Source organism: Branchiostoma lanceolatum, chromosome 6, assembly GCF_035083965.1.
Source record: "Branchiostoma lanceolatum isolate klBraLanc5 chromosome 6, klBraLanc5.hap2, whole genome shotgun sequence".
NCBI classification, from domain to species: domain Eukaryota; kingdom Metazoa; phylum Chordata; class Leptocardii; order Amphioxiformes; family Branchiostomatidae; genus Branchiostoma; species Branchiostoma lanceolatum.
The window spans coordinates 5,252,063-5,265,492 of record NC_089727.1 but is presented as its reverse complement, the minus strand read 5'-3'; the positions used below and the strand labels follow the sequence as shown (position 1 = coordinate 5,265,492).

The 13,430-nt window shown below is 38.8% G+C and overlaps 1 protein-coding gene across 2 annotated transcripts; it reads left to right on the top strand.

Moving 5' to 3' along the window:
• The first annotated feature begins 6 nt into the window (after positions 1-6).
• LOC136437272 (activating signal cointegrator 1 complex subunit 2-like) lies at positions 7-12,988 on the top strand. Of its 2 annotated transcripts, none has more exons than XM_066431760.1 (19): positions 7-158; positions 479-594; positions 1,207-1,383; positions 1,754-1,812; positions 2,054-2,165; positions 2,639-2,836; positions 3,218-3,438; positions 3,722-3,799; positions 4,078-4,185; positions 4,654-4,728; positions 5,057-5,131; positions 5,649-5,829; positions 6,103-6,204; positions 6,668-6,771; positions 9,582-9,713; positions 10,153-10,416; positions 11,128-11,227; positions 11,600-11,691; positions 12,047-12,988. In XM_066431760.1, the coding sequence occupies exons 2-19, from the start codon at positions 502-504 to the stop codon at positions 12,222-12,224; spliced, it is 2,349 nt and encodes a 782-aa protein (XP_066287857.1). In that variant the 5' UTR covers positions 7-158; positions 479-501; the 3' UTR covers positions 12,225-12,988. The 2 variants fall into 2 exon arrangements, with proteins under 2 accessions (XP_066287857.1, XP_066287856.1); XM_066431759.1 differs by having other exon boundaries at positions 475-594.
• The last annotated feature ends 442 nt before the right edge of the window (positions 12,989-13,430 follow it).

Sequence of the window (13,430 nt, the reverse complement as noted above, 5' to 3'; positions counted from 1 at the left end):
TTTACGACGGTTTTGCCGTGCTGCGGCAGGATTTCACAGCAGTTGTGCAATCGCAGCAGTGGTGAAGACGTTGCACAAGTATGGACAATAACAAAGCTGTTCTATGATCATCTACGCTACTTTATGTCCAAATTAAGTGCAAGTGAAGGAAAGTTTTGGTAAGGCGTCATTTTTACTTTGTACCTCGATGTTAGTCGGTATTTCAGGGTAAGCCATTCCCCTGTTTATGAGGTGGGGAGGGGGGCGTTCACTGGCTCACAGTTTCCATATCCGTACCTCAACACGTGATGTCAACAAATGATACATCATGACAGTGTGTACGTGTGTGCACGTTGTACTTAAGCGCATCATTTTAGAGAGAACTGTTTTCAGTCTTACAGTTTCCCTTTCATTCTAACGTGGCAAAGCAGCCTAAATCACCCAAGCATATGAAATGTCTTTACTATACAGTCTCTTATCTTCTTATTGATTAAGACAGCCAAGAAACTTACGATAAGAAAGATGAGCAGTAAGAAGAGTGGTCCTGAGCCATTGGACCAGCAGTACGTCACTGTTAAGGATGAGTTTGGCACACCTCAGATGGTCCCTGTACTGGTGAGTTGGATCATTGACATCCTTGGTTGAATGAATCTTAAGCAAGTGTATTTTGCTTGTCATTATAATTTCGCAATGGATGATTGATGTAAAACATTAGTTCTACATTAGAACTCTACCTCAATCTTAAAATTCAACTCTCCTTAAATTTAATATGATTGCATTCATTATGATTGTGGTTCTCCATTTTCAGCGTAAACCTGGGCTCCCATACTCCCTCCCTCCAAAGATTGGTTAGACTTAGAGTATAGAAGCCACAGAAAACTAATTAGAATGGCAACCATGTTAAGTTGTCAGGGCAATCCTATCCATATTTATGTCTATTTTTTTTAAATATCATTATTCATTTGAAATAAAGGTTTCATTCAGTCATTCAGTCATTCATTCGTTCATTCATCCATTCATCCATTCTCTGCCTACCATGGCTGACCCTATAACTTAGTATAAGCTCGCCAACAAAAGAACTGACTGCTCTAGTAGACATACCCTGCTCTACGGAGTGGCTGTATACACTAACAACCAATCTGTCAATCAACGTAGGTAACCATTTTTTAACCATGTGTTACTGTTACCCTAATCTGAACACCTAAAACCAATGTGTTCTCCTTGCAGCATCCCAGATGGGTTGAGCAGGTGACCTTCCTGCCGTACCAGGCCCCTCCTGACCCCGCCTCCCTGCGAGAGGAGGAGAGGGCGGGGACGCTGGAGGAGTGGCTGGAGAGGGTGCTGCTGCTGGAGGAGGACCTCCGCTGGCTACTGCAGCAGACACACAGCAAGTTCTGGTGCCAGGTATGATATGCTTTAACTAATCTAAAGTCAGTGATACTGCAGCAGACACACACCTAGTTCTGGTGCCAGGTAGGATCTGCTTTAAATAATGTATGCAGCAGCATGTAGGTTATCTACAGGTTATCTAAGATTTTTTAAACATTAGAAAGAAGTGAGACAAAATAGATATAAAAGTCAGTGACTTTCCAGCAGACACACAGCAAGTTCTGGTGACAGATATACCAGGTATCTAAATATGCTTTAATTTGCAATTCTATGTAACACAGATAGCCTTGAATATGTTACTCTTAAGTAAGTTTAGACCCTAGACTAGAGCATGCTTGTGGTGTTTGAGGGGTTTGACTGGTTTTCTGTCATTCTGTAATTTCAGACCATCTTCGATGAATCACTCCACAGCTGTCTCAACTCTTACCTGCAGAATGCACCAAGGTATTACAGTACTGTGGTACCTGCTCTTTTTTAGCCTGCATGTCTTTACCTGACTTCCTTGTACATGTAACATTATGATGAAAATGCAAATTCTATCTGCTAACTGGAAATCTTGTTGCCATAGTTACAAGTTTCATTTTTCAATAGCAATTCATGATTTAAAAAAAAAGATAGAAAGATAGATTTACGAAACTGTATACTGTAACTTTATGATATCATAGCTCTTTTTTTTCCACATCAGATCCTATGACCCGCCCCTGGATATTCCTAAGGACATGAAACAGAAGCAGGAAACGCTGCATAGACTTTTCTTCATGGTGTTCATGAGGATGGCCACACACAAGGAGTCAAAGGTCAGCTTTCTTTCCTCAGCTTAGGGTGTCATGTCTTTACAGCCACTGCATGATGAGATTGTGAACACTATAAGTATAACTCAAAATCACTTTTGTTATTTTCATCAGTGAAGGTTAGATATGCAGGCAGAACATTTACCCAATACAAAATAGATCAAGCGACTGAATAGATACTCTAAGTCTAAAGAGTCTGACATTTCAGACAGCATCCACCATCTTTCATCCTATCTTCGTCACTGAAAGATAACGGATGCTATCTGAAGCTACTGAATTTATCTGGTTGCTTGATTTATTTTGTAGTGTGTTTTGTGATTACCTTTTTTGACCTAGGAGGAGGATACTTTTTTTGAAGTGTAGGAAATAGTTGTCTTTGTTGTGCAATTGCCATTAACACTAAAATTCCCTGATCAATGTACTTAAAAGTTTGCTTTACCAGATATTGGAGTTGATACCTAACTTCCTGTCTCCTCCAGGAAAACTTCTTCACTCCTAAGACGTTCGGAGACATCTTGTACGAGAACTTCTTGTTCGATGTTCCCAAGCTGATGGACCTGTGTGTGCTGTATGCTGGAGGCAACATGGCTGTCCTCTCCAAAATGATTGACAACATCTTCAAACAGCAGCCAAACTACAACAACGACTTGGCAGAAGTTGGGCCAACCATTTTTGAGGTAAAATTCACAAAGAAAGCACCAAAATTCACTGATTATTTATCATCACCACTAAGACACTTTTTACACCAGAAGGCAATTGCTGAGTGACTGTTGAGCGACTAGAATTAGATTTTTGGGACTCTTGATTTGAATATGCTGCACAATGTCTTAAAATGTAGAATATTCATTCATTCTTTATCTATGAAAGTCTGTTAACAACCTGTCTAATGTTTGGTCGCTTAGTGGTCGCAGCTTCTACATGTAGTGGAAAGAGGGTGCAAGATACAGAGTGTATTGACAAATGCTGTTACATTCCTTTTTTGACAACACCCAAAGAGCAAAACTATTTTTTCACTCTGGTATTCTTGTATCTAGACTGCATTTTCCCCTTTATTGCAGGTATTTGACAACATAATGCAGAAGTGTGGGCTGGCAGATGAAAGTGGTTCAGGTCCACAGAAGTTGAGTGACAGGAAAGCTGCCCCCCTGGAGTCCATGGGTGTTGGGGAGGTGCATGACATCCTGCTGTACATGAGGGACTCTGCCATCACCCTGCTGGTGTTCCTGGAGGCATACTCCAGCGGCTGTAAGGTGTTTCATCAGCAGAACATTGTAGCAAGGTAAGGCCTATGAAAATTAATGTTGTATTTCCAATCACAGTGCGGAAAAAGTAGGGTCGGTGTGTATGGGGTTCTCTTTTTTTAAAGATTTCAGCCAAAGTAATCAAATAAATATAGTTTAACAATGTAAAACTGAAATGTATCATGGCACTTGTATTTTCACCATTATATTTTGATTTATTGGATATATGCATGTATTTTATGATATAATGTATAGGATGCAATTTTGTTTGCGATGCATTTTCTGTTATGTCTCGTGCTGACTTTTGTTTCATTGTTTCAGAATATGCAGTTTTTATGAGTCTACTGTTCCAGCATTAGAGATCCTACTCATGGACAGAATATCTCAGGAAATAGGGAAGTAAGTTACTGTCAATAACTTTACTAGAAGTTACACCTGTATTTACCTTGTATTCTTTAGAAAAATACAGCACAATAAAGGTAGACCAACATTGTGACAGTGGCATCTTCACGTATACTTTTATTCAATTGCTCAAATATCTTAGCCCCTAATATCAAGTTAGATTTTAAAGGAAGTAGACTGAATAGTTTTGAAAAAGCAATGTGTTGAATGTGTTAAAAAAGCAATGTGTTATGAATGGTTTATTATCATGTGTTGAATGTGTTATCTTGTTTCAGAAGCTGGAGTGATCTGGATGCAGTTCTAAGTCAGGCCAGAGGGATGCTGGTCAAGCTATGTCATCACATTATCTCCACATGCTGTCTGCAACCTATTCTAGAAAACAGGTCAGACACTAGTCTTAACTACTGTTAATCTTGAAACCTTTGCGGTGGTTTTATTTTTACGTTTTTTTCAGTGACCTCTCCATCAAAAATTTAGGTCATTGACACTGTGAATGTATGTTTCCAATGTATAATATACTTAGTAATACTACTGTATTGAATAAATGTTTCAACAGTGAATTCAAAACACTACATATACCTCCTTTTTCCTCCTGCCGTGAAATACAACCACCTCAAGAGTAAATAAATTTATAGTACTCAGTAACTACTCATCAAGTGCCTGTTTTTCTCCAACCAGTATTCATTGCAGGTGAAGATGACGTTTTGATTAAGTCACCTTTGTAAGATACCTTTCATTCCATATGTTTTACAAAGAAGATAAAGTATTTTCTGTCAACATATCCTGTTGTCTCTGCAGTTACTTTAAAGAGTTTGTACCACCTATATTGACATCATGTTGACTATTTCCAGCGGTTCCTTGGAGGTTGTGTTAAACTATGTAGAAGACTACCTCCATGTGATGTCTGCTGTGCTTTCTGAGAGAAGGTGAGAAAATGCATAGGTTTAGAATATTACAGCAGAAAAACGTGAGCTCACACAAGACAGTACATATTTCTAAGAATTAGAAAGGTTTCTGATGCAAATAATTTTAACTACTAGTACAATGTTGTGGCATGATACTGTTAATTTGATAATCTATCAGCACTACTAGACTAAGTATACAATGATATCTAGTTGTATATCATAACTGTAACTGTTATTGCCACACAATAATATTATTCAATATTCAATTGTGCTTATTTATTTTGGTAATTCATGTATATCTACCATTGAAGTAGTATGTCATTATTTGTAACCAATTGTTCTTCCCCAGATTTCTCCATGATATAGACTGCCTGTTTAGTGTACAAGAGGACGTAGACCTTATTCACCAGGCCTGCGATAGTGTGTATCCTTCTCAGTGCACTGCCATATATGGACATAAGATGATCAGTTGATGTAGAATGTAGACTCATTATTGCTGCCAGTCAGTTCATATCTATAAAGTATTATGGGATGGTTCACTGTATGATGTGGTGTAAACATTTTATCTCATGGAATCAATAACTGATGCATAGGTTACTGAATGTTTCTTTTCACTATAATACTATATATACACTCTATGTTTATAGATTTATTAGGCATCAATAATGTAATCTTTATCGTTGTTATGCTTGGTCCAACTCTTAATTCTTCTCTTAATTCTTAATTGACCTAATGAAAAGCAGCATGCAGGCCAATTTGAACTTTTCATTGACTAAACACATTTCAAACAAGCATACAAACACACAAACCCTATGGATTTAAACAGTAAAATAGAAACAAAACATGTCAGTCTGGACTCTCCCACTTACGTAATACGATGTCAGATGATAGGTTCTACTTCTCAGATAACCAGTGCCTTCCTTAATGAGAGTTGGTGACAGAGATAGCACCAGAACAGATTTTATCCTTGGAGCCGTCGACCAGGCATATCAGTCATTCGGTAAGGACAAGAGAGCTAGGAATGGACCAAATCATGCCGCATCATGCAATGGGGAGCTCAATGCTGGAGGGATGGGGAGGACACAGGATGACTTCCAGGATGAGGCAGCTTTAGAGGGTTTGGTAAGTTCCTTAGAACCCTTCCAATAAAGTTTGAATTTTATATTCCTAATCATGGAGCAAGATCGGAAAAAAATGAAGAAAAAAGATGAAGGGTATGGATCAAGACACTATTTTGACTGTGACTTTATTTGGATCCATTATACATGTATATAATTTAGCTTGACCTTTCAGCAATTCTTCCTGTGGTCCTACACATATACTTGTACATCAATACGCACGCATTTGCATTTTAGTGTTTTAACCACATGTATATCATTCCTACCATATTATCAGGAAGGGGCCTGTGCCTTCCCCCAGCCCAGTGGAGTGGAGATGGAGTCTCTTATTAGTGCTGTTCGGGACCTCCTGCCTGAACTTGGGGAAGGCTTTATCCTGGTAATATTATCTTATTTTCTCTTCATATTATGTATATCTCTACAATAGAATAAAGGAACAGTATACAGAAATTCAGCGTTCTTGAAAGTTCTTTTAATGAGTGTGCAATGACATTTTCAGCAGTACTGCACATGGTGTTCTCTCGATCATTACACACTTTTTATAGATCAACTGATGTTCACAGGTCCCCGGGCCCTGTTTAATGTGATAGGGTAGACTTTTAGGTGAAAAATATCCTGGAGTCTCAGGTGGTTTAAATTTGTAAATTTGGCGACCTTTTTGCAATCAACGAATACAACTGAAGCTCGTAGACTGTGTGACAGGGGCTTTTGAAGGTTGTCAGTTGAAGTAACATTGATTTGTTTCTATCATTGACTGATGTTTCTTATACCTTAGCAAGCTACATGTATATTCTTTCAAGAGGTACAATGTGCTGTTTAACCACATGACTGTTTTTTGTCAGGCTTGCCTAGAGGAGTATGGGTATAAAGTAGAGAAGGTCATCAATGACATTCTAGAAGAAAACCTACCTCCTAAGCTACAAAAACTGGACAGAAGTATGAAAAGGTAAAGATAGTTTCATTGTTTGTACATCTGTTATGATTTTATGCAAATGATACAAAAGTGATGCAAAAATGCCATAATTCCTTAGGTAATGATGGTAATTTGATACTTGTGACATGTATAAGTTAGTTAAAGGTGAATATCATCATGCATGGATTATGTAAATGTAGAAGACATAAATTTACAGCATGCTCTAAATATTTCATGGAGGTATGAGGTCTCCAAACTCGTGGTTTGTATGTGTAACAGTGTGAAATCTCTTTGGAATGCTCAAAGTCGTAACAAGCGAAATCAGATGTCTGACAAAACGCCAGCAAAAGTCACACCCAAAAGTGCCTAAAATAGCTACTTTGCTGTTCTGCAGATTTAGCTTCATGCCAGTTATCACACCAAGTTCTAAGCTACATGTACAGTTGTTTAGCTATCAGCACATCTTAATGGCACAAAAAGTACAGTACACATTCATAGTTATTTCCTGTGTGTCTGTGTGTCTGGTGAGTGCTGCTGTTGACTGCTTGCTCACTGCAATGATGGTTGGGAACGGTTCAAATCCAGGTGGTGCAGATATGCTGTTGTACCCTGCAATCTCTGATGATGTCACTTTCATTTCCCCTTAACAGTCAGCTTCCTGTAACACATAATGCATACATTACAAACAAACACATATCTTAACAGACCTGCTAAACATATGTTGTCAGTGTCTTGTTGCTATGACTGTTCCTGTACAACATAGGCAAAGACAACTCTTGAATAATAAAACTTCTTAATGCTTCATGCACTATCAAAGATATGTAAATGAATAAACTAGAAATGTTACACATGCAAGCAAATGCATAATGTTTACCTTCGCTTGGTCTAGCCTAACCGACTACTGCTCTGTTTTTTTGTTTATTTTTACTCAAAAACATATATATCATGAGCAGGCCCTTAAGCTCTGTCCTGCCACTTGCTACTCAATATAATCAAGCACTACAGGGTGCTACTTTACCAGTAACCATGGTGACAGCCTTCAGGTCCAGGTCATTGACCTTATTTGTTTGGAACGGAAGAAGAAGAAGAGAAAGAAACGGAGCAAAAACAATTGTTTCCCTTTCGTGAATGTTAAGTTAACATAATAAAGCGTTCTTCAAAAAATCATTGCTTCTTGTCTCTCAAGGCAAAAGAAAGGCACACAATCAGAATATTAATGGCTTAGCAAGATGTAGTTTGAAGCAAAGCAAAAGGACTAGATAGCAAACCAGAACAACAACAACAAAAATGATTGAGTGACTTGAATCACCTTAAAAGTTAACTTAATAATGATATACTTTTTCACTCATGTCTGTTTTTCTGGCAACATCAACATGTGAATTTGTTGTTTTTGGTGCGAGTTTTGAAAACTCTGTCACATCAAACCATTTTCGATATGCACCAGTAACTGCTGTTTTCCTTCTGTTGTCTGCGCTCTTACCCTGAGGATATGCTGTTACTCTTAGCTTACAGAAATTAGGCAAATTGTAAAAAAGACATAGAAAGAAATTAAATGCATCTTATTCATAATCACCTTCTCTTACAGGGTTGTTTTTAGCATAATAACAGGGTCCAGACTCCATTCTTTTTACGATCTGTCAACTAGGACTTTTAAAAGTGAGAGCTGACGTCAACATTCTCTGCAATGCATTGACATTGCCATACCTCATATTCCAACAAAACGAGCAAAGTGAAAGAAAGAACGAAAGTGATCTCAAACCCAAGAGCTAGTCTTCCACTAATCTAAGCACTACGATCCTTTTAAGTAGCATGCATGTAGTTCGAGCGACAACAGCCGGGATTCAAACTCCCAACCCCTTGGTCCCGAGGCAGGGTCACTGACCCCTGGACTACACTACAATTTCAAATAAACGAGCAAGACGGCAATAACTACAACCACAGTCAGCACCACGGATGTAGACCCAGCATGCAGCAGTATTACCATCGTCCCATTGTACCCAGCAAATGGCTGACCCAGTTTCCAATGACGTCACCTTCACAAAAGTCTATGTCTCATTTTCACCTACTTTTCCATCCAGATTAAGAAAATTTGGTCGGTTTCTTCTTGTGTATAGTGTACCTAACTTAACCCAAAGATCACCCATTCCTTTCTTAACATTGTGTCACATCAATACATGGGTAACCTTTCAAACAACAACTTTGCAACAACTCACCTCGAAACCCAAAGGCACTGTCAGTTCATCACACTAGTATTATGACGAGGAAGGAGGCCACAGAAATGCCCAGGAGAACCATGGTACAGATGATATTAACCATGTATGGGGGCAGTCCATTGTCTTTCTCAGTCGCACTTGGAGCAATGAATTGTCGACCAAAGCGGGATGCTTTACTATCATAATACCAACCAGGCATCATGGTTGTTGTTCTTGTTTTGAGTGACCGCCTCTTCGCACTCTTTCCACCCAGTATGATTAAATTCCTTTACACAATATCTCAATTGAGCCGGAGGGTGAAACCGTCTATTGTTATGGGGATGGATCATTTAAATGTTGACCTGTTTAAATCTAAGGAGAAAGAGCACTCATCAATCATGCTCACATCATCTTATGATAAACAGACAATGTTTTTAAGATGCAAACTATTTGCGCGTCATTGCCTAAAACATAGCGGTTGGACCTGCTTTCTGAAACAGTTTTGGAGACGGGTCACTGATTAATGTATCTGCCGACTTATCTTACTAATCTGCAACACTTTGGATTGAAATTTCACAGGGTTGTTGAGAAATAGCTTGCCACAGAAAATATTATCATCATTGTGTAAGAGTGTTGACTTCACCAATACAGGCCAGCTGAGAAGAAGGAAGAGACTGTTGAGACGACGTTGCTGTCCCAAAGGGCCAACGTCTTCGCAGGTGACGAGTTTGATGTGTTCTCAAGAGACGACATCGATATGTCTAAAGTCTTCAAGGGGAAACGGTGAGACTTTTTGAAATTTGTTATCATCATCATCATTTATCATTATCATTCCTGGCATTATTTCTGCCTCAATGCACATAAAGTATCTTAGCAGCTACACGACTGTATTACAGCATTTTTTCATTTTTTCGTTTTTTCATAGCAATGAAATGATTCCAGCTGTTAAATCTTACTGTTATACATGTAAGTACATGTATAAACATGAATGGAATATTAATGTTACTATTGATAATTCAAAATCTCTGCCATCAAGACAAATCAAACATGAGTTGATAGCAAGAATCTTGTTATTTGCAGTGTGTGCAGCTATTCTTAATGTTATCAGAACCCCTTGTTATGATGATTCTTACCTGTATCCTTATGTAAAGATTATTCTGAATCTTAACAATTGCCAATGATGGATTGCCACCGACCGATGAATGATGGATATATTTTACAGGGAACCAAAAGAAGTGAACACTAAGAAAATCATGGACGAAGAGAAACCTGATCTTTCTGCTCTAAAAGGACAATATTTTAACTACGGAACGTATGAGAAAGTGCCTGAGGACGAGTTAAATGGACCAATGGCAGCCATGCATATTGTGGATGACTACGATGACGAGTATGATGACACGTACGACACCAACGATGTTGGTGAGATGGACGCAGACTCTGCCGATGAGATGATTAGAGAGAACAAGGCTGTGGAGGAGTATGGAAGGTGAGGTTATGTATTTTTGTCTGTCCAATGGATTTGGAGTGAAATGGACGTTTCAGGGGGTACTCACCCAAAATGGGGGGTAAAAAGGAGGGAATAGTCACTTGTATTTTGGGCTGTGCAGTGGTCATGTGGGTGGTCTATGTCAGTGATCATGGTAGGGTTACATTTCCCATTCGGGGCCCAGCCGGGCTGTTTGCAGACAAGAAAAATCAAAGTGTTTATCAATAAATGTGCACAAGCTATGCTGTTCAATAATGTTTGGTACTTTTTGTGTGTTTTGTTGTCATTTATATCACACTTTTCGTTTCTCCAAGACTGCCGCCCGGGCCCCGGTTTTGAAATATGACCCTAGTATTATACAAATGTGACCCTAGCATTATACAGCAGAAGGTGAAGTCTTTCAGTTTGGACCTGTTCTCAGACAACTCATAAAAAGTCATAATGAGTTTCTTCAAGGAGAAAATGAGAGGAAATGGTACAATTGATTTAAATTTGCTGAAAGAAAATGAATACTTGTGTTGTGGAATGTGGTAACAAAGAACACAAAATTTGCCTTCGCTTTTACAGCCCCGCATCAGATTCTGGGTTTTCAGAGGAATCTTTTCATCCACAAATCATGTTTTGGGGCCTAACCTAAAGATACATGGGTTATAGTTTAAGATGTATAATGGACTTCAATGTTTGATTGATGTGTTTTTGTGCTGTGTACAGAGAATTTGTAACTCCCAGGGTGTTGGCTGGAAACAGAGGGAGGAAAGAGACAGTGGAGGAGAGTGATGAAGAGGAAGATCAGGAACAAGGAGGACCAAAAGTAATGATCTATAGAATCACACTTCTGAATTTTCCAGTTCTAATTGTATTATCTATTTTTGATATAACATCTATCAACATAATTCCACCAGGGTACATGATTCCACCAAAAAGATACGTCCAAACAGATCTCCAACCCAGCGTTCACCAGTGTAATGCACTCCTGTATATCTAAACTGTGCATACCTGGAGGTACTGCACTAGATATCTCTCAAACTCACTGTCTTGCAAAGTGGCCGGTTTATGTGTAACCTGGCGGATTAATGTTAAAGGAGGTTACTAAGTATCTTCAAACCAAGTCCCACAATGTATTTGGCTTCAGAGAAAATGTCATAGTGATTTGTGTTAATCTTATGCCTTTGTTCCTATGTAGGATAAGAAGGACAACTTTGTACAGGACCCGGCAGCACTGAGGGAGAAAGCAGCAGAGAGAGCAGCATACAAGGCACAACGGCAGGGCAAAAAGTAAGTCTGATGGAAGGTACACGTGTATGGTGCTATAAAAACAGCTTGTGGTTTCTGAATATCTTTACAAATGAATGAACGAATGAATGTATGAAAGAAAACCATTATCGTGTTGTCCTACCCCATTGTCCAATTACAAAGTGTACTGAAAAGATGAACTAAGACATGTTTACATATGATTCTAGTAGGACCTGACAAAACTATGATTCTAGTAGGACCTGATAAAACTACACTAATTTGACATGAGAACAATCACTGTTTTTGGTTGATTCCATATTTTGAGGTCAAACTCTATCACAATCAAACATTGCCACTACTAACCGTGCTGTTATTTTGTTGTTGTTTTTTCTACCAGGGGACAAAACAGAAATCAGCAAGACGTCCTAAAAGGTCAATCCAAAGGTCAAGGTCAAACAAAAGAGACAGTTCACAGCAGACGACAGAAAGAGAAGAACAAGTCCAGTCGAGCCAATCACAACAGGAGGGCCATGGCGGACAGGAAGATGGCCAGGGGGATGGGTCCACTCACATGAACTCCTCTGTAGAACACATGCTTTCTTCTTACTCTTTCCATTCTCAGTCTTTCATGTTTATATGCAAACATATCCTAGAATATTGCAAGACAGGATCTTGAGCGTGATGCAAGAGGTATTCTAAGTAATTAGAATTCCAAGAAACAAATGTGCTTTCTGCTCACTCTTTCCATTCTCAATGTTTCATGTTTATATGCAACCATATCCTTGAATATATGTAGTACAAGATGACAAGGATCTTAAACTACACATGATACACCAGCACCTATCATAAGAATGAGGTCTTCTAAGTGATTAGAATTCCAAGAAATGAATGTCTTTGTCAAAACAATGCAATGTTATACTAAAAATATGTACCAGTATTACTATTCAAGAGACCTCTGCACTTGGTTATCTGGTTGTAGAACCAGTGACACAAGAAATGAATATTGTGCCTACAATGACTGCACATGTATATGCCTTTCAACCACTGCAAAGTATATGTCAGTGAAAAAAATTGTGATGTGTCACCAGTGTGTAAAGATGTATTATTCTAGGAGGCAGTGCCAATAGGTCTCCATTATTCTGGATACAATAGTGAACTTGTTTAGTTGCAGAACTTGATGTCTTAGTGACACTAAACACTCATTGTGACATATAGTTCACTGCTTATTTGATGTCGTACCGTAAGACCTCTAAGGACATTGTAAAGAAGGAACACCCTTCACCTTTTGTTGCTTTTACCTTTGTTCGTAAAGTAAAAGGCAAAGATGATGTCAAAAGTTGTTCCAGATGTCTTGAAGATTTCTATTGAAGAAGTTGTCTTGTGTCTTCATCTTGTGTTACTACAATATAAACCACGGGAGGCAAAGTTGGGGAGGGGGGTAAGGGGAAGCCCTGGACTAGGGCGGGCAGGCCTCCAGCCTGGCTTGGAAGGACTCCACTGTGATTGTCACTGTAACTACTGAGTCAGGCAGGGAATTCCATTGGGGGATGGTACAAGGAAAAGGAATATCTGTAAGTGTAAATTTTGAAAACTATGAAGCTCATGAAACAGAGCCCATCACCAGGGTACCACCCCCATGCCTTTACATTTACAAGCTTCTTATCTGCAGTGGAAGAAAGCTGCAAGAGGATTGCCTTTTTTTCAATGGTTAGGAATTTTCTTTAATCCTGGTCCAGCTATTCCCAAAAAATTAAACTCAAGGCCATGTCACAAAATAAGTG